The following is a 22,117-nucleotide window of genomic DNA, read 5'->3' as shown; positions in this document are numbered from 1 at the left end:
ACTGAGTAGCAGACTGTATGACTCTAAGACATAGTTATTTACTGTACTAGGTCTTCTTTCTATATCCTTGTTGACTAAATGAGATGAAGCCATTCGGATTTGTAGAGATATAAGACAAAGCAATTTCAGTTTTGCCTTTGAGCTTTCCATGCCTAGCTTAAGCACCTGCAGATTGGCAGTAGCTGGCGAAAGCTACATTTTCATAATATGGAGCTGTCAGCCACAAGAGAAATAAGATAATGGTAGTTGAGTAGAAAGTTGGCTGAAGAACAGCTGACTTATCCAAGTGCATGGTTTCATGAGTCTTTAGGGAAGTGCTTAGATATTACCTCCTCCCAAGCAATAGTAAAAATGTAACTATTTCCAGCAGTCACATTCTTGGGTATTTACCCAACGAATTTAAAAACTTATTGTCACAAGAAAACCTGCAGGTGGATGCTTACAGCAGCTCTTCACAACTACCAAAACTTGGAAGCAACTAAGACGTCCTTCAGTAGGTGAATGGACAAATAAACTGTGGCACATCCAGATAATGAAATGTTATTTGGTGCTGAAAAGAAATGAGCTAAAAAGCCATGAAGAGCCACGGAGGGACCTTAAATGCCGATTACTGCATGAAATAAGCCAATTTGAAAAAGCTACAATGGATGATCCAACCATATGACATTCTGGAAAAGGCAAAATTATGCAGATGGTAAAAAGATTAGTGGTTGCCAGGGACTGAGGTGAGAGCAGGGTGAATCAGGATGAAAAGGCAAAGCACAGAGAATATTTAACCTACTCATGAAACTATTCATTGTGGTAGTATAATGGTGGATACAGGTCATTATACACCTGTAAAAATCCACAGACTTTGCAACACCAAGAGTGAACTCCAATGTAAACTATGAATTGAACTGTATCCACACCCAAATTCATATGTTGAAGCCTTAACCTGTAATGTGACTATATCTGGAGACAGGGTCTTTTTGAGGGAAATCAGATTAAATGAGACCATAAGGGTGGGACCTTAAACCATTAGAATTTGTGGCCCTATGAGGGGAGGAAGAGACATACAGAGAGAGAGAGAGAGAGAGAGAGAGAGAGAGAGAGAGAGAAATCTATAGCTCTTTCTTGGCCATGTGAGAACTTAACTAGGAGGCAGCCTCTGCAAGCCAGGAAGAGAGTCTTCACCAGAACCCCACCATACTGGTACCCTGATCTTGGACTTCCAGGCTCCAGAATTGTAAGAAAATAAATGTTTGTTGTTTAAGCCATCCAGTCGATGGTATTTTGTTATGGCAACTCAAACTGACTAACATAGTAAAACTGAAGACTTTAGGTGAGAAGGCTGTATATTAGTGTATATTCATTAGTGTAAATCATTGTGTGTTTATTCTTACATGTTTAAACGTCAATTACCTTCAAAGTACACTCTGATGCAATATATCTATCAAGATGCTTTTTCCACTGCTCAAAACAGTTTTTGAACTTGTCAATTTTGATGCCTTTTAGTACTTCTGCCATTTTTTGTTTCACCTCTTCTACATCTGAAAATGTTTCCCTTTAAGGACTTTTTCAACCAGCAAAACAAAAAAAAGACCACTCAGGGCAAGACCAGGTGAATAGGGAGGGTTGGGCACAGGGGACATGCCACATTTTTTGGCCCAAAACTGCTGAACATTCATCATGTTGTGGGCAGGTACGCTCATAAATCATCCATCATGAAATGGGCAAATGCATTGAAAGAATCTCAAACAAAGAAAAAACAAATGTACTGATGCCAAACACAGCCTCTCACACCAATACTAGTTGGTACACTGATGCTGATGGGTTCCTAGAACACTTGCCTAGTGAGGGAAGCCTGTACTACAAGGGGCCTACCCATCAAAAAGTTATTCCAGTTTTGGGGGGGGTTCCCCTCTTGTAAAACAGCTTTAAAAAATAAAGTCTTTTTTTTTTTTTAAATACAAAAGGGTACCTACTGCATGATTCCAATTATATGACATTCTGGAAAAGTCAAAACCATAGTGAGTAAACAGATCCATGGACACCAGGGGCAGGGGGCACTGGGGGAATAGAGGAAGCTTGAACTGGTGAAGTGCAGGGGATTTTTAGGGCAATGAAGCTATTCTGTATGATACTGTAATTATAGATACATGATAGATATTATGCATTTACCAAAACCCATAAAACAAAACTTTATAGCACAAAGAGTTAACCTTAATGCACATGAATTTTTGAAAAATAGAAGAGGTCAGAGGCATGGCAGGATGGAATACAGACTGTGACAATAGATCCTACCCACATTCCAAATGTGTGACAGTCTTGCAGAAGGGTTGGGAGGAAAGGTGCTGACCAGAGTGAGTCTAGGGATGAGTGAGCTGTAAGAATAAAGGCAAAAAGGACTGTTCATGGGAATTGCACTCTAGGTGATGAGGCTGTCTGCTGCGGGTCTGGACTAACAATTCTGAAACCACCACCCCATTGTACTGGAATGGAACAAATAAGTCAAGGGATGGTAGAGGGTGGGATCCAGGCTTCTCACTGTTGGAGTAGGAGGTTCCAGATAAGCAAGGGAGGACACGGAATAGAGTTTGACCCATCGGTATGAATAGAGTTTGACCCATCGGTATGAACTCATGTTTAGCTTAATACAGATACAGACAGTTACATATAGGAATATTCATGTGTGCACATGCCATTAGTATAAATACACACATTTCTTTGCTCTATTAGCTGAGAAGGCAAAGAAGCAATGACACACCAGTGTGCAACAAGCATATCTAGTGCCCAGATCTTGGTTTCTAATGCAATGTTCCAATTACAGAAACTAGGACTCACTGAACAAATGGCTGATTCTAGGACTGGGGCAGCAGATTCGAGATGAGCTTGTTGTGCTACAAAGTAAGGAAATGCTCAAAACAAACTAAAGAAAACAACCACATTAACGGGGGGTATGTCAAAGCAATACTGGAGCCAACAGGAAGAGCCCCCAATGATTATAGCTAAAAAATAAGAGAGCAACAAAGTAGCATGAATTATAACCCAGAATATAAAATGAATATCCATGAGCCCATGCTGATGTAAATACACGAGGGAGGAAAGACACAGATTTTTCTCCTGCAGAAAAATTCCATGTAATTTTTGTAGACATTCTACCCTCAAGAAGGTGGAGACTGACTGCTGACTCAGGAGTGGGCTAAAGAGTGACTTCCTTGCAAAGAGTGCAGCTTGGACAGGGGTAAAAGAAAGGAACTTTCCAGTGGAGAAACCTGACAAACACTACCTCAGGTGATCACTGTCAACATCAGGAGTAATCACTTACATGGGTAGCACTGATAGTGATCACTCACCCTTGACAGGATGTTGATACCAATGACATTCCACCTCTGTGGTCTTGCTCCCAGAACCCATAGCCCTAGTCTTCTTATGAGCAAAACATCTCATAAATCCCAATTCAAGATTATTCTACAAAACACATAACCCAAAACTATCAAGATCTTCAAAAACAACAGAAGTCTGAAAAACTGTAGTAGTCTAAAGGATCCTGAGGAGACAAGACCCCTAAATGAAAAGTGGGATACTGGAAAAAAAGAAAAAAAAAAGAAAACTAAAGAAGTCAGAAAAAAGTGTGTACTTAAGCTAATAAGCATGTAATAGTGTTAAGCCAATCGTTGTGACAAATACTAATGCAAGATGTTAATAGAGGAAACAGTACAGGGTATATGGTAATTCTCTACTACCAGTGTCATTTTTCTCAATCTAAATCCAGATCTGCCCATCTAAAAACACATCTGCACCTGAGACCCAATCCCTGCCACTATACAATATTTCCATGTAATGAGTATACATGTGTACCCTCTAAATTTAAAATACAAATAAAAATAAATAAAAATAAATCTCTAAATCTAAATCTAAACTGCCCTAAACTAAAAGGTTATTAAAGAAAACAACAACAACAAAAGACCCCCTTTGTTTTCATTGAAACCCAAATAAGCCCACTGAAGTGCAGATTCAACTGGAAAGAATAATATTTTAAGCCAGAGTTTTTCCCAAAAAGTATTATTAAGGGTGACACTAAAAATATGAGAAGCACTAGGCTGAACACAGGTGAACAAATTTGTTTGCTATTTTTAACCATTTTAAACTTTATGGCTTTCAGTGTGCTAATGAATACAGCCACAATCCAAGAAGGGTATACAGTGGGGCTTAAGGGCCATAAAACACTGTCTCAAGTACTACTGTGCATTATTAAGGTTCTGCAAGAAAAAAAAAGGAAGAAACCGCTCTTAGTCATTTCACTATAACAAGCTTCCCTAAATCCAGATTTTGCAGGGGTATAGGGAAGAGCAGACAAAATTCGTAAATTTAGGAAGACCCATGGACTGGAGGAAGAGTGCCCGCTTGTCTGAGCTGCCGGTTTGCATAGGGTCACGTGGTGACAGATTTACTGGAAAAAACAGCCACAGACTGGAATTAAGTGGAAGTTGTGGGTGCTTTGTACGTTTACTTGCTGAGGTGAGAGAGGAGGGCCAGTCACTTGGAGCACCTTGACTACAGAAAACAGCATCAAAAATTGGACACTGAAATACACAGGGTAGTTGAGCAGAGAGTCTATTTAAACAGAACCATTTCCTTTCATAGGGCAGGCACACCTCTGCTCAAAGCCCTATGCTTCTCCCTCCGTCCCATCAATCAGAATATTCTTAAGTCTGCACATTTCACAGCAGGGACACAGAGACAGAAATCTGGCCAGAGGCCAGAGGATTTATGCATCAGGTTCCCAGGGTTCCTGGCCACTGCATAGGATGTGATCTAAGAGGGACACCCACACTCACAAGACAAAAATCATGCTGAAAATGACCTCAGAGAAACATCTAACATCACTAGGGGCCTGGCCCCCGAGACACTTCCTCCCTAGCCTCAGCAGATCTGCAGACTAGATTCTGGAAGCAGCCTCTCTTGCAGGCTGCCTGGCGTGAGAAACAATTGCCATTCATGGCAGGAAGCTCTGTCTTTCATTTCTAAGACCAAAACAGTTGAAGCAACCCTTCCCCTGAGCTCTGATAAAATACTCCACATACAAGCTTAAAAGTTCTCGGTAGTTTCAACATTGTGGGCTGCTTCCCACAGAGGGCCCAGACACAGTCACGGTTTCTGACCCCTGTCCAAGAATGAGATGCAGGGGAAGACACAAAGGGCCTATTATTTCAACTCCAATTTATTTGCCCAGATAAACATTGCACTTCAGCTACCAGAGAGCAACACTTTAAAAATCAAACATCAACTCATTAAATTTTAAAGATGAAGGGGATCTTTGGATCATCCATTCTTCCTTTTAGAGGCAATTTCCTCACTCTGAGTAGTTTAGGGATTTGCTAAGAAGTCATAGCGACATCGCCCTCATCCAACCCCATTTCTTTCTATCTGAGATAATGAGTTACCCTTAATGTATTAATATGAAACCTTGCCAGAGACATAATCTCTCTCATAGAGACTCTCTCTCTCAGATAAGAACACAAAGAGAAAGAAAGCAGAATATATGGACATTTATGATAAACCTTGCAAAGCAGTGGACCACCCGGTTCTCTATTCTGAATTGATCTTAATCACATTCTGTTAAACAAAGAACGATTTGTGAGACAAGGGGGAATGGTTTATATGGCCATCTGCAGTTTCTTCTGCTTCTTCAGGTCAGTACTTGTTGATGGCAAGGGAGGTTTAGAAACAGGCCTTCTGCCAGCGCAGCCTGGGGGGGCAACCCAGAAGCCAGGCACAATGGCTATTTCCTTCGAGGCCCCAAACAATTTTCGTTGCTAGGCAACAAGCCTGGGAACTTTCTGGGTTTGGAACTTGTCAATCCTTTGAGTTAATGGAAGAGGATGGAATGGTGGTAATGGAGTAGGGAGGAGGAAATCGGTTGGAAATAGGCCTCCATAAAGATTCAGAAGAACTGAGTTTTATTCCTAGCTTTGGGGAAGAATGACTATATGGCCTGAGGTTGTCACTGTACCTTCACCGACCAGTGGCCTCTTCTGCAACGTCTGCAACCCAAGGGCACTGGCTGTGAGAGCTGGCTTTCAGATTCCTTTAAGTGGTGACTTTCTCTAAGCTCGTAAAACCTTCACTCTTCCTGCCCACCTGAAACATGCGACTCATCTCATCAGTGAGAAGTCTCATCCTCATAAGCAGAAGGATGGGTCTCAAAGTGAGGTAGTGACAAAACAGCCTTTCAAATTGTAAAGCCCCATTAACACAGACTCATTTTAGAGTTCATGCTGCACCTGTGGCTCTGAGTTGTGCTTTGTCCATTAAGTCAGGGGTCCCCCACCCCTGGGCCACAGACAAGTACAGTCTGTGGCCTGGTAAGAACCGGGCTCCATAGCAGGAGGTGAGCGGCAAGCCAGTAAGTAAGAGAAGCTTCATCTGTGTTCACAACTGCTCCCATCACTTGCATTACTGCCTGAGCTGTGTTCCCTGTCAAATCAGCACTGAAAAGCCCGCTTCCATTTCCGATATCCTATCTCTGTGAAGCAGGGTTTTCTGTAGTGACAGCAACCAAAACAAGATTACAGAGTTGGTCAGGCGCAGTGGCTCACACCTATAATCCCAGCACTTTGGGAGGCCGAGGTGAGAGGATTGCCTAAGCCCACAGGCTCAAGACCAGTCCAGGCAATTTGATGAGACTCATCTCTACAATAAATCAAAAAATTAGCCGGGCGTGGTGGTGTGTGCCTGTAGTTCCAGCTACTTGGAAGGCTGAGGCAGAAATCGCCTGAACCCAGCAGGTCAAGGCTGCGGTGGCCGTGAGCGTGACTCTACATTCTGGCCTGGGTGACAGAGTGAGACTCCAACTCAAAAAAAAAAAAAAAAAAAAGATTACAGAGTAGACTGAACATAAGCAACACAAATCAGGGGTCACTATCTCCCATCTCCCCCAGATGGGACCATTTAATTGTGGGAAGACAAGCTCAGGACCTCCCACTCATTCTGCATTATGGTGAATTGTAAAATTATTTTATAATATATTACAATGTAATGATAATAGAAATAAAGTGCATAATAAATGCAATGCACTTGAATCATCCCCAAACCATCTCCCTTCTACCCCTCCTCTACCCCGGTGTGTGGAAAAACTGTCTTCCATGAAACTGGTCCCTGATGCCAAAAATGTTGGGGATCACTGCGTTAAATCACCGAAACCTTCCATAGCCCCCTTTCCTAAGAACTCACCTAAAATTCCACATCCAGAGGTCCCTCTTATCTTTTATTCCTATGTTTACAAGCCCCCAATTTTTCCAATTACTCATTATCAGTTATTTAGCAAATTGGCATTAGGTTTCTAGAAGTTTCTAAACACTGTTCTAGACACAGGATTGCAAAAGTCAACTACCAATGGAGCATCTTCTAATAATAATAAAGTCCTTTTTCCCTAGTTAAAGTACTTGCCTTTGAAGATCTCTCATCGTGAAGGAAAATGGATGAAATAAAAGGCACAAAATAGAAGGAATCTTCAAAGAAACTCTGAGGAGTCAGTGGAATCACCCTTTAATTGATTAGTATTAGACCGTCGCTTTAACTTGACAGCTCCCCGCCCAAAAAAAAAAAAAATTCGGTAAAACATGTGGCTTCCAAATACATACAGCAGATTTCCTATTGGGCCAAGTTTAGAATTTCATATATGAAGTTTATTTTGATTGTGTCTTTGCTTTCTAATAACTGGACAGGGAGCAGATGAGAGAATGAGAACACTGAAAAAAGAGGAACACACTGATACAATAAACTCTGTGGGAGTGATAACAGTTGATTTATGCTCCCAATGAGGGAGGTAAAAATATCTGGTAGACTCTCCAGAGACAAAACCAAGTATAATGAGCAAGTGGACTCCATGAGGGTTTGCAACGACAAAAAGAGGAAAACAATCCCAGCTTTGCATGTTAGGACCACATTAAGTCCAGGAGTTCAGGAACATTCAAAATCTGTACACCTGAACAAATGTACATAATGCTGATGCAGTCCTATTTTCCTGATGTAATCGGTGTTATTAAGATGAATAAAGCTGAGTTAAACTAAAAGAGTTACTGAATTCCTACATGTTACAATAAAAAACAAAGACCACCTTCCAGTAATTAAAGAAACAGAAGTGATGGAGAACATGGTCCCAGCTAGTGCTCTTGTTGCTGGAAATGTGAAGTGACCAGAATAGACAGTTATTCCATTAATTCTCACCCTCAACAAACTTACACTCCAGTGGGGAGACAGGAAAAAAACATACAGCTGGTTAGCTAGCAACGTGAGCTCAGAAGAAAAATTAAGCAATAAGGGGGATCTGGGGCTGAGGTTGTGCATGGATGGCCTGACACACCAGGGGACAAAGAGTCCAGTGACCGAAAGGCTGGTCTGACTGGGAGGTGATCACAACCACCCAGTGGGGTCGGGGGGTGTCGTGTCCCACACGGACAAGGAGGAGCTGCTCAAAATGCTGACAGTTTGGGGATGGGTGTGGGAGAAAGATAGGAGTCAAGGGTAGTGCCAAGGCCCTATGTAGGCAGAAGGAAAGAGGTGCCCTCCTGAGACAACTGGAGAGGAGCAGGTCTGTCTACAGTAGCATCAGTTGGGTCATCACAATTTGCCCATATGGCTTCAGGAACATCAGTGAACCTCTGAGCCTCAGTCTCTCCTTTCCTGGGAAGTAGACAGACATGGGGGTGGGGCTCAGAGGAAGATTCCGGAACAAGGCTTAGAAACAGTCAAGAGATTCCTGCCAGAAATCCTCCTGGAAAGTGGGTGAGAGGTCAGGACTGAAGCAAAGGACTAGTGCCATCTGCATCCTGAAAACTCTATTAAAATCTGCACGACAATAAGTAGCCCTCTAGCATCTTCTGCCATCAGAAAGAAAGAAGAGAAACAATTAGAGATTTGGGTTTCATCTCTGCCTCCATTCAGTGACTTAGGATGGCCAGAGTGCGATGCTAACTGTAAACCCTGCTGCCAGCTTATTCAGACAGATGTAAATGCTGCTGGACGCCTCTGCATTTCCTCCTCTTAGCACCCAGTTCATAGAGCTCACAGGGCCCTGCAGACCCCTAGGGGTTGTTCTAGAAGGACCACAGCCTGGAGCCAGGAGAGGACTGAGAGCACACACACTCAGCATCCAGATTTCTTATAGAAAACAGAAGCCCTTAAATTCCCCTTCTACCACTCGAAGGATGCCAAGCAGCTCACACTTGGAAGAAGACATGCAAACAGTAAATCCACGTGGTAACTGAGATGGTGTCTTTAGAGTTGGAAGCAGCAACGTCTGACATCCAACAGGACAAACATGGGAAAGTAAGCAAATCTCACTGAAGAACACCCTAGGTACTCACTGATCTGGAAACTGTAATACGTATATGACAAAATATTTCCAAGGTTATCTCATTTCTACCTTTGGGTATAGCCAGAGCTAACTTGGAGTCACTAATGAGCCTGCTGTGCCATTGTAGGACAGAAATTACAGGGCATTCTATTTCACAGGGCATCAACTATTTTCTAATGTGATAAATGTCTGAAAATGATTAAAAGGTTCCTCTTTCGAGAAAACATCCTAACAAAATCCCTCTGTCAGTGCAGCAGTATGGCAACTGCCATAATAATGCCACCAATCTTTACATTTTCCAAAGCACACTGGCCCAGGATCCATTATATCACCCACTTTTTCAATCATCTGATAGCTACATAAATAGCTAACACCCCATCACACTCTCTCCTCTGCCTCTCTTCATTTTACTCCACAGCTATTCTTGACATACTAGATGTGGACTTTTTATTTGTTTTCCTCCCCCTCAAAAATGTAAGCTCCATCAGTGGAGTTGGATTATCATCCAACTGTTTAAAAAGCCTATTCAAAAAAAAAACAACTACATTTCATTCTTTCCTTTGCTGTCTAGTTTCAGAGGTAGGAAAAAGTACTAGCCTCAATTGGGTAATGCCTGCTTCCTTGCAGCAAAGAGGGAAATTCTTCTTCTTCAACAACCATGGAACCAAGGAAATGTGATGCCATACTCTCCCTTCCTGGACAAAATAAAGAAGTTCCCCATACACCTATCTTCTGATCAAATAATAGTAAATAGCATCCAGTGAAACACTAATGATTAGATGCAAGGTTTTCTAACATCTGTATTCTCTGTTCCGTACTATACTTTGCAATTCACGTGAAGTTAACTCAATTATCTTCATTTCACAGATTAAGAACAGGTTTAAGAAGGATACACAATTTGCCTAAAGTCCCAAGATAAGAAGTGACACCTTCAGGATGTGGACTCAAGTCTCTTGATTTCCAAAGCTTACATTCTTTTCACGCACCCATCACTCTGCTCTAGAGGTTTCCATAGAGTTCAGAAGGGCTCATTCACAACAATTACTCCTGGTCCTCCACACAAAGGTGTAATTGTGAATCTAACTGTGTCACATTTAGAAATACTAAAGAGGTCATCCTCTGAAGATAAATGCCAACAATTTTTCATACCTCAGAAGAATGTCTTTTTCATTATAGAGTCCTCCAGTTATTAAATAAGGCCTTTGGCTTAATGATGGCAATGGTAGACCATTTAGTTGGCTAGGATGCAGACATAAATCCAGTGCTCAACCTTCCTGATCATAATCACACGGAAAGTTCTTCTGCTTTCCCTCACACTCACAACCAATGAGAGGGATTGCCTGACCTAATAATGGGGGGGGGAGGTGGGGGGGTGGGGAGGGTCGTATTATCACATTTGAATCTCCTAGCCTATCTGTGAAGAAGGCTGGGTGATCAGTATGTCCTTGGCCAGGAGCGAAGACCACATGTTAAGGATCCACTATAGCTCTGTTCCACCCATTCAGAAGAGAAGTCTTTGTCCAGCATCCCTCAGTCCTACAAGTGCCAGCCCCCAGCACAGCTCCTCGCCCACTATTCTAGAACTCATACTCCAATATGCACTCAGAAAACACCCAAGGCTGTTCTATTCTCTCTCCTGTCTGCCCTTACCTAGGGAGACTCAAGTACAGATGAGCTCACGAGAGGAAGAGGCAGACAAGAGGTCAGGTAGGGCAATGAGGTCACGACAGTACTGTGGACCCTTCACGTCTCCTTTTGTCCCATAACCACCCTTTATTCTTTTGCAGGACAACACTATAAAACTCTACTAAATATAAAAATAGACCACAAAACTTACTCAAAATAAGTTCTGACATGGTGGTGATGATCCCCACAGGTGCAGAAACAGAGCTTTCATTTAAAGACAATAGTCACAGAAAGAGGAGGAAAGTCCGTGAATGAACAGGGTCAGGGATCCAACAACAGAGCCAGCTCGCTTGTTTCCTGAGTACAGAGCTTTGTTCAGAGCCCAACCTTGAGGGAGTTGAACATCCTCAAAAAAACTGATGCAACCTTTCCTGAAGGGAAACAGAGATGCCAACTTCAAATTATTCCCAAGAAAACCCTAGCAACAACCTGGGACCAGTCTTCAAGGCGGGAAACATTCCTGCTGGGAGTACCTATAATAACACAAGTCTGTATGGTATACTTCTCTCCAGCTCCACATTAGAACTTGGGTTTTTGCTCCTAAAACCACTGAAAGAGGGCTCTGAGCTTGGAGGTCCCAGTCATGAGGAACAAACATAGTCACTAGATGTCTGTTCTAGGCAAGGACCTCACTGAAATGACAATGGGTCTAATGGGACTATGAACTCTTAAGGGTATAACTCCTTGGCCACTTGACAGTCCTTAGTATAGAATTACAGCACCCAAAACAATATAACCACCATATCCAAACAACATTCCTCGTCCTTGTGCCTTGGACACAAGAACATCCTGACATTCCAGAAAGAAGGTGGCCCATGCCCTCCAGGGCTATGTGGAACCACAGACAGCCTCGCCCTGCAGATACCCAAGTCTTCCCTCTTCTCTTCTGGTCTACTCAGCCTTGTGAGAAGATGGGTGCAGGGGACTGTGACACAGTATCCATGCACTCCCCAGTCGACCACATACTCACCCAAGACACTATTTCATCAGGTCTCTCCGGAATGGATACTTCCCATGACTTCTGGGTGATGCATATTAAATGCAAACTCCCCAGCCACTCTCTCCTGACATTTACCATACTCTATGCTCTCATTTTCTCCTTAAACAACAGACTTAGCACTACCTACTGCTTTACTTATATTTACATTCTGTTTCCCTTTCCAGAATAGACACACCATGAGGGCAGTAATTTTTATTTGCTTTGCTCACTATTGTATCCCAAGAATTTCTGACAGGACTAGCATAGGAGGAGGTGCTCCATAAAAATTGGTCAGTAAAATTTATTAGACACTCTAAAATGTATCGCCTAATGAAAAGCTCCTGTAGCAGAATTAAAAGGTTTACCTCCTCTTCTGCACTGTACACTTCCTAGTAACAGGAAGCATTTATGCACACATAATATCAACTACTTGGTATAATGTATTACATGTGTAAAGTAAATATTTACTGAGTGGATGTCTCAATAACTGCTAGCAATAAGGTGTGATTTTCTCTGCAGTGAAATAAAAATACTCATTAAACATTGAAAATGAATACTCAGTGTTGACTTAGGGCCCATATACTTATGTTAAAATGTTCAAAAGAACCACTTCCAGTCACCTGTACTTTGATATGATGAACTCAAACAGCATGTGCAGTGCTCTATCCCTGGGAACAAGGAGGCCTGGCTGCCAGCCCTGGGCCTGCCTTCCGCCAGCACTGTGATCTTGGCACATATCCTAAGCTCTGCACCCTGAATTACTCTTGTGAAGAATGACAGGGCTTATTTTCCACCTATAAGACTGACAGAACATTTAAAAAATTGTAATAACTTGTCTACAGTCTTGAAGAAACTTATACATATAGCTAATGGTAACAAGCAATGAAATAATACTTTTGCGAGGCAATGTGCAATATCTATCAAGGAACTTTAAAATGTTTAAATCCTTTGACCAAGAAACCCTTTTTCTAGGGGCCACTTTTCAAGAAGCCCTTTTTCTAGGCATTCATCCATAGAACAAAAGTTGGGGGGCATAAAATGTGTATTACAGCATTTCGTATAATATTAAAAAGCTGTAAGTGCATAAATGCAATATTGTAAAAGGAATATCAGACCAATAAAAGAAAAATGAAAAAAGTATGTGCCATAAAATGATATTTTGCAGTATTAACCCAATGGCCTTATGATTTAATTTAGGTAGATGGAAGGTGAGCATTGAAACCATATGTTCCCTAGTATAGCAACAACAAAGAAAGGAAAAATACACACTCACACACTCAATCATTTCTTATCGAAACGAGGAAAAACAATTTTCTGTTCCTTTATATATATATATATATATATATAAAAAATAAAAAACTGAAAACCAAGGAAAGTCATAATAAATAACAAAATTAAAAATTGCAAAACATCCCAAATGACCCCAAAATTTACACACTCAGAAAAGAAATGCAAACTTAATATGTCAAGATCCCACTCCCCAGCTATTTTCAGAAACATTCAAACATTTGGTAAAACACGCTGCTGGGGCGGCTGAGAATCAATAGTCACTCACATACCTCACTGGCTGGAATTCAAAAAGGTACAACACATGAATTTGTCAATAGCTATCAGAATTTTACTATATTTACCCAGGGACCTAGCAATGCCACTTCTAGGCATGTGAACAATGCATGAAGCTAGTCACTGTGGACTTGTTTGTAACTCCAAAAGATGGAGAACTCTCCAAGTAGGGGTTTGGTAGGATAAACCGTGGAAAGTTCACACAATGGAAAACCATGAAAGCCTCATGGAAAGGACATTGGTTAATACTGCAAAATACCATGCTGCCAAAGGAACGAAAAAGCCTTCCATGCATTCTCATGAAAAGATCTGCCAAATGCGTTAGATAAAAAGCACAAAATATAGAATAGAAAATATTATGATACACTTTTTATATATGTTTGTATTTATTTGTAGTTGAATAAACATTGGTTGAATACCCAAGATTCAAATTAAAAGTTACCCAGTGAGGTGGGGGTGGAGACTGGACAGTGAAGAGAATGGACAAGCTCGGAGTCCGTGGGAGTTCCAATATGTACCTTTAAATAAGTTTGATTGTGAACCACGTGGCTATTTTAAAACTACAAAGATTTTAACAAAATAAACACAAATGCTATTATAAGAACTAGAATAAATAGATGGTCTCTAACTTCTCTCCCAGTCTTAATTTAACCAATAAAGCATACCTACTCATTCTATATATTGACCTGCTACTTGAAGTTAGGAGAAGTATTTTGGTATTGTATAAATTGCCAAAAAAGTTCCAAATGATATTTTAATATGAGTTTTCTTCTCTGAACTAACTCGGAATTCCAAAAATGTCAGTGTATATCTGTTCTCCTACATGTCTCCTAATTTAAAAAGTGAAATGTATTTCATTGCCAAAAGATGTAACATCCTGACTCATCTGCCTGTCAGAGCTAAGATGTGAAAGACCAGTGCTGATGATAAGGCTCTGTTAAAGTCTTACTTTAAGTGCCAGCGTTTTGGAGAGAGTTTTATTTTTCCTTTAAGGAAACAAAGTAATAATTCAAATAAGAACAATGAGCTAATAATAGATCACACCTGTTAAGAACATACTGGGTTACTAGTTGTGCAAACCCTTTAGCCACTTGGATCTTAGAATAGCTTGTCAAGGTGGTAATACCATCACCCATTTGATACAAGGAAACTGAGGGCACAAAGAGGCTACATAGCTTGTTGAAGACTACACAGTCACAGGCATTGAGACAGGGTATGAATCTTTTTTTTTTTTTTTTGAGTGGGAGTCTCACTCTGTCGCCCAGATTGGAGTGCAGTGGCATGCTCCCGGCCACCGCAGCCTCGCCCTGCTGGGCTCCAGCGATCCTTCTGCCTCAGCCTTCCGAGTAGCTAGAACTACAGGCGCATGCTACCACACCTGGCTAATTTTTTATTTATTGTAGAGATGAGGTCTCAACAAGTTGCCCAGGGGGGTCTCAGGTAATCTACTCGCCTCGGCCTCCCAAAGTGCTTAGGATTACAGGCTAAGCCGCCGAGCCAGCCAAGACAGGGTATGAATCTTGACCATCTGGACCCAGTCCCATGCTCTGAGCTGCAACACTGTATCTAATTATTTCCTGAAATAAAATGAGAATGCATGTGGCACTGACTGTCATGAGGCAGCCATAATCTTTTTGACAATGTGTGGAATCAGGCTACAATCGTCATTCTTTCTTCTTAAGAATTCTATACTATTCCGTGCACCTGGTAAGCAGGCATGAGTATTTAAGATTCACCATCCCATTTTACAGATTGTGAGCTGGTAAATGACTAAGATCAACTAATGAGCACTCACTGACCTAAAAAGCTACAGACTCTAGAAGTTTTACCTAATCCTAACTTCCACATCCTTCCTTCTGTGGTAAATAATGTGCTACCCTGAAGCCTGGGAACAGTGTAGACCAGAGAATTGGCAAATTTTATCTGTAATGTGTCAGATGGTAAATATTTCAGGCTTTGTGGGCCTGTAGCGATGACTCAATTCTGATGTTGGAATATGAAAGTGGCCAGAGACAGCACACAAGCCAATGGGCAGGGCTGTGTGCCAGTGAGCCTTGTTCATGAAAACAGGCAGTAGGCCAGATTCGGCCATGGACCTTCTGCTGACTCCTGGGGTGGATACTGATGATTTTCTAGTGGTGGTGAAAATCAGTCCCAGCATTCTAATTTTCTCCCTGATGTGAAGACTCTTTCCAACCTGATCCTTACCCACCCATTCACCTGGTGCAGCTGTCCACTGTATTACCTACCAGCCTGCCCTATAACTGTTACGTGAAGATAAGAAACTTCTATGCAGGCTATTTTACCTAAGCATTTAATCTGTGTGTGTGATGGCAATATGATGACCCCACCATTCATGGGAGAAATCAAGGAAGAAAAATAAAATTAACACAATGAGTCTGTGGTTAAACAGTTAATAGCAATTCTGGGATAAGCATCTAAGTCACTTTATCCAAGGAGCCAGAGACTCCATGTGAGCCTAACATTACAGGCAATACCCTATCCTAGAATGTGTACAATCTTCCAGAATCAGAGGCCATGGGGTCTGAATCCTAGTTCCACCTCCCAGCCATGTGACCATGGCAAATCACCTAAACTTAACAATAGCTCATAGTTCCTAAGGTACTAACTTTAGCTGTATTCGACATATATTGCCTCATTTAATCCTCCCAGCAAACTGTGAAGTGGGCATTTTCATCCCCATTTTATAGATAAGAAAATTGAGGCTTTGAAGTTCCACAATTTGTGCAATGCCACAAAATTAGTAAATATTAGAGCCTGATAGCAAACAGAGGGAATTTGTCTCCAGGATCCTACTCTCCAACATAAACTTTGCAGTCTCTTGGGCTTCACTGGTGATGGTGTCTGCTGTTACTATCATTACCACACCCCCACTGTTAGAGTCTAGCCAGCAACTGACCTCATCAACTCTTTCTTCTTGATCTTCTGTTTGGCCAGACGTAAGCATCTGTAAGACATTTTCCTCCAGAAGTCAAGGGCCTAGATTCAGTCCAGGAGAAGACCCCAGTCCTCGGCCTCTTGGGGAAGTACAGCACCCCCACCCAGGGACACAACCCCAAGACACAGCTGGCTGTCTTGCTAACTATGGTCCTGAGAAACATGTTCAGCAAACAGCAAATCCCTAGGGTGAGATGGTTCATATGCCAGAGAGACCAGGAAGGGAGGGAACCAGAAAAGGAAAACGACTGTCAAGGGGAATCTTCCAATCTCACATTCCCACTCTCAGAAACAGCAATTAACACACACAGAAAACCCTCTGGGGTTGTTTCTGTTCAGCCCTACCCACCTGAAAAATTTTTCTAAAAAGGAAAAATAAGTTATAAACATATGAAACCATGTGCAATTTAAGAGGGTAAGTGGGGGTGAACATAAGTTATATAACATCCCTTTTGTAGAGAGGAGAAAAGTTATCTCCCAAAGTTTGACAGACGAACAAAAATGTGCCGCACCCTCTCAGGCTGTCAGTCTCCCTGCCAGGCGAACAAGGGAGCGTGTGCCCACAACTCGGGCCCAGAATGAGGAGGAGGAAAAGAAGAGGCAACAGACCAGTAAAATTAGAACCCACTCTCTGCTGTTAGCTGTTGCTCTGGCTTCAAGGAAAATGGGTGAGTTAGGTGACTTCAGCTTGATTTGCAGTCACTTATACAGGCTGTGGGTCAGACTGAAGCCCTGCAGGAGGGAGCAGCTCCTCCCACAGCCCTGTGCAACAAGAAATCAGGCTCTTCTTCCAAGGCTCTCTGTTCACCAACCAACCTGCAATTTCCCTCTGCTTTTTTTTTTGCAAACCGGTAAGAAAAGCCCAGAAAGAAAACTGCAATGAATTCAAAAGAGCCAAAAGAGGAATCTATAAATATCCATTCCACACTTGCTTATATCCTACAGTAGGAAAACATTCAAGGCCTCACTGGAAGATAAAGAAGCAGAGTTAGATAACTGGAAACTGGGAATTGAGTCCATGCCAAGATCAAAGTGAAAGTCAGAGCTAGTGAGAGCCTGGGGAATCCTACTGCCCATCCCCTCATTTGCTAATATCACTCAGAGACACAGCGTAAATAGCAGGAACAAACTAGAAGACTTGATTCCAATTCCCAGGTCCACAGCGCTGCCGTTCCAGCACACTGAGCTGCCAGGGCTGTTTGTTTCTAGAATAACTGACCACCCCATTGTAGCACGCTGTTCCACACAGCTGAAGTCTGCAAGAGAGAAGGGTGAAGGAACAATCTCATTAATCCTGAAATTACAGCATGTTCTCTGCCAGACCTACCTCAGAGACACTATTTGGTCTTCGGTCTTACCTCACCCATCACCCAGGTTGTTCTGTATTTTTGTTTGGCAGCATTTATAATCTTTCTGGCAGATTCGCTGGCCAAGATTAGAATCACCATGTGTGTTGGACAGCCCAATCATGGGGACACCACCCTCTGCCCCATTCCCCCACCAGGACTCAGAGTCCAAGGAAATCCGGCCAACTTAAGAAACCAGACAACTGATGGACTATTAAAGCAGGCAATGGTTCACAGACTTGGAAATGGAAAGGGACTTGAGAGAACATGGCAAACTGCACAGTCCCCCAGAGGCCTCTGTGTAACTTCCTGATGAGATGCTGACATCCAGTCAGCTGCAGCTTCTGCAACAAGGACAAGGCCAGAGAACAATGGGAAGTCTAAGAACACAAACAACAAAGTAAATCAAAATGGTAACCAAGTATTTCTGTTTTTCTATACTTGCCAGATATTTTACAAAGTGTACACTATGTGGCAAGTATAGAAAATAAATACTTCGTTACCTTGTTTGGGGCAAAAACAAAAATTGTAGCGCCCCCTCCTCCCCAAAAAGGAAATATTGAGAAAAGCAGGGTAGAACCAAGAGTGATTTTAATGCACAGTATTCAAGTCCTCAAAGGTTTTTGTTGTTTGTTTTGATTTTACAAACAATTTGGTGCACTAAATTTTGTGCAGGCCATACTTTGGGTGTGAGACATTTGGCTCAAAACTTCAAACAGGCAGAGGGTTATGGAAAGAAGGAAGGAAGAAGGCTCCAGGTCTCCAGAGAAGCCATTGCACATTGAGAAGAGGCAGCCTGTGGCTTGTGTAGAAGGAGGTACAAGTCACCACTGCCCAGGGCTGTGGCTAAGAGTGAGGATGCTGGCACAGACCTTGGGATCCCTGTCCAACTACAGCCTCTACTCTTTGGGCGGACTTGGGCAAATTCCTAACCTCTCCAGATTTCAGTTTCCCCATCTAAAAAATGAGGAAATGACCAGCCTGGGCAACATAGCAAGACCTTGTCTCTAGAAAAAAAAAAAAATTAGCTGGCTGTGGCGGTATGTGCCTATAGTACAAGCTACTGGGAAGGCTGAGGTGGAAGGATCACCTGAGTTCAGGAACTTGAGGCTGCAGTGAGCTGTGATTATGCCACTGCATTCCAGCCTGGGTGACAGAGTGAGACGCCAACTCAAAAAATAAAAGAAAAAATAAAATAAGGAAAATGGTACAGGTTGAATATTTCTAATCTGAAATGCTTAGGATCAGAAGTTTATTGGATTTTGGAATATTTGCACATACACGATGAGACATCTTGGGAATGGGCCAAGACTAAACATAAAATCCATTTATGTTTCATATACACCATATACATACAGCCTGAAGGTAATTTTATACAATATTTTTTATAATGTTGTACATGAATCAAAGTTTGACTGCATTTTGACTGTGACCTGTCTCATGAGATCAGGTATGGAATTTTCCACCTGCAACATCAAGTCTGTGCTCAAAAGTTTTGGATTTTTGAGCACTTTGGATTTTGAGAAAGAGGGGATGCTCAATCTGTATTTGTATTAGTTTCCTAGGGTTGCAGGAACAAAGGACTACAGACTGTGTGGCTGATTCCTTCTGAGGCTATGAGAAAGCCTCTGCTCCAGGCTTCACTCCCTGGCTTCCAGGTGTCTGTCTTCTCCCTGAGACTCTTCTCCCTCTATGTGTATTTGTCTCTAATTTCCCCTTCTTATAAGGACATCTGTCACATTGGGTAGGGCCCAGTCTAATGACCTTATTTCTTTTCTTTTTTTTTTTTTTTTACACAATTAAAAAAAATTATTTTAAAGTTGTAGGGTTGGGGTACAATTCAGGGTTAGGTATACAAATATTCACTGTGCAGGTACCCTTGTTGATGAGGTGTGCCCCCCCTTCCTCAGGCAGATTTCGACTACTGTCCATCCCATCCCCCACACCCCCCAACAGTTTCCCACTACTGTCAATTCTTTATTCTTATAGTATTATGGTACAAGGTCCACTTATGAGTAAGAATATGTGATACTCAGATCTTTGTTTCTGTGACAGATCACTCAGTATTATAAACTCTAATTCCATTCAGGTTGCTGCGAAGTTTATGATTTTGTTCTTCTTTATGGCTGCATAATATTCCGTTATGTATATGTACCACATTTTTTTAATCCAGTTCTCTTTTGATGAGCAGCACGGTTGGTTCCATGTTCTTAAAACTACACTGAGATACTACCTAACTCCAATTAGAATTGCCGTCATCAATAACTCAAAAAATAACAGATGCTGGAGACGACGTGCTGAAAAGGGAACACTTCTACACTGTTGGTGGGAGTGTAAACTCGTACAGCCTCCGTGGAAATCAGTGTGGCAATTCCTAAAAGTTCTAAAAATCGGCCTTCCATGTGACCCCGCAATCCCCCTACTGGGAATATACCCAGAAGAACTCAACTCACTCTATAAAAAAAGATACCAGCACATGTATGTTTATCACAGCATTGTTCACAATAATGACCTTATTTCAATTAGATTAACCTCTGTAAAGATTCTATCTCCAAATAGGGTCATATTCAAGGTGCTGGGGGTTAGGACTCCGATATATGAATCTGAGGGGGACACACTGCAGTCATAGCAGCACTTAATACTATAAAGTGTAATAAATCTTCATAGTGGGGATTAATTAAATTAAAGATGAGGCATATTATAAGCAGGACCTGGAATTCCATCAATGCTCTGCCAGAATGGCTATCATTATTGTCACCACTACTGGCACTTGGCCTTCACGTAGCATCGGCCCTGGACCACAGGGCAGCAGACCTGAGCACATCTCAAGTCCAGATTGCTCTCTTGCTAGGACTCTTGCTAAGGCCACAGCATCCCTGAGCCCATCTGACCAGCAGGAATCACCCATCCTCTGCCAGCCTTGCACTGACACTGCTGAGACTGCATGGGGTGGCCTGAACATGAGCACCCAGGGGAAATACCATGGCTACAATCCCTTGTTCTGATGTTCAAGAAGACAATGTGCAGAGACGCTGGCATCTGCTTCATTAAACTCAAAGTGTCTACTTCATTCTGAAAAAAGAGTTCATGTGTTTTTCTAGACATTCTGGCTAAATTAATTTGTAAAGATCAATGTTACAGATTATTCTAAGTGTTACTTTATAGGGTTGGAGAAAATGAATGTTTTGTCAAATGTGTTTGTCTCCTGTCATGAAAACAAACCGACCTTAAGCAGGGGAAGTGAAACTCTTGTCTTCAAGACCAGGTGCTGGACTAGTAGACACAGGGCCCCTCATTACCGCCACAGTCACAAGAACATATTTTAATCACCAGAGCCATTTTCTACATTCCCAGAATAAATCGCAGGCTTGTCCCAGCTGAGGAAGTGATGGGCAGCAGGTGAGGTGGGTGCACCAAGCAGGAGCTTGCTCTGACCTTGCCTGCTCTGAGCCCGAAGCATTCACTGTTCCCCTCCTTCAACCAAAATAATATAAGAAAGCACTGTGCCCATGTATTTAAACCTGTGAGTCATCCTGGAGGATATTCTCTCTATTTTCTATTGCAAACAAGGAAAGCCAGAAGGCTCTAGAACATATCTCTTCCAGACTCCTCAAGGGAAGAGAAGACTAGAGAGGAGCAGACCCTTGAGGAAGGATTGGCAAGGATGGGGTGGCTGTCCTTATGTAATACCCATGCCTCGCTGTCTTGTGTAATACCACCCTGGGAGTTACTGGTGGCCAATGCAGAACAGTTACACAAGTCAAAAGCAACTGTCAACAAATCCCACAGAATTAGGAATCCTTCGAAAGGATTTCAGTCCCTCCATTCCAAAGATATCAACAGCTCACTGTGCGCAATCACCTGTTTCTGAAAAACATTGGGGTTCCTTAAATTGCTAATAGGCAATTCATCAAAAATCCAAATTCCAAAATCAAACAGGTTAGTGCTTTTGATTTGAAGGATGTTCCTGTCCTTTCACTCATTTGATTTTCCCAGTGAACTTTTGGGTTTTCCCCTCGTTTTGCACATATGAAAAGAGAAGTCTATGGAAGTCTCTTAATTTGACTTCCTCCAAAAGCAGACATAAGATGATTCTGAGATGATGATTTCTGTGCAAGTGATTTATTTGAGAAGTGAGTTTCTGGAGCCAAGGAAACAGTTGTAGACACAGAGAAGTGAAGTAGCCAATAAAGGATTCAATGTCACAATCACCACAGATGCCTAATCCCACAGGGGAACTTGGGA

At 42.0% G+C, this 22,117-nt stretch overlaps 1 protein-coding gene across 2 annotated transcripts in view; it reads right to left on the bottom strand.

The window, feature by feature from the left end:
- RNF144A (ring finger protein 144A) overlaps nucleotides 1-22,117 on the bottom strand; it is a 101,327-nt gene that overhangs the window by 51,733 nt on the left and 27,477 nt on the right. Inside the window, exon 1 of one of the 2 annotated variants that reach the window (XM_021716094.1) lies at nucleotides 11,178-11,404. The exons of the other annotated variant lie outside the window; for it this stretch is intronic. Coding sequence (XP_021571769.1) covers nucleotides 11,178-11,196 — 19 coding nt within the window. The 5' untranslated portion in view covers nucleotides 11,197-11,404. Of the gene's footprint in view, nucleotides 1-11,177; nucleotides 11,405-22,117 lie in introns of those variants that run through there. 2 annotated transcript variants of the gene reach the window in all.

This window comes from Carlito syrichta, unplaced genomic scaffold, assembly GCF_000164805.1.
Source record: "Carlito syrichta isolate Samal-C Ts95f unplaced genomic scaffold, Tarsius_syrichta-2.0.1 Scaffold308159, whole genome shotgun sequence".
NCBI lineage: Eukaryota > Metazoa > Chordata > Mammalia > Primates > Tarsiidae > Carlito > Carlito syrichta.
This window is presented reverse-complemented; position numbering and strand designations above follow the sequence as displayed.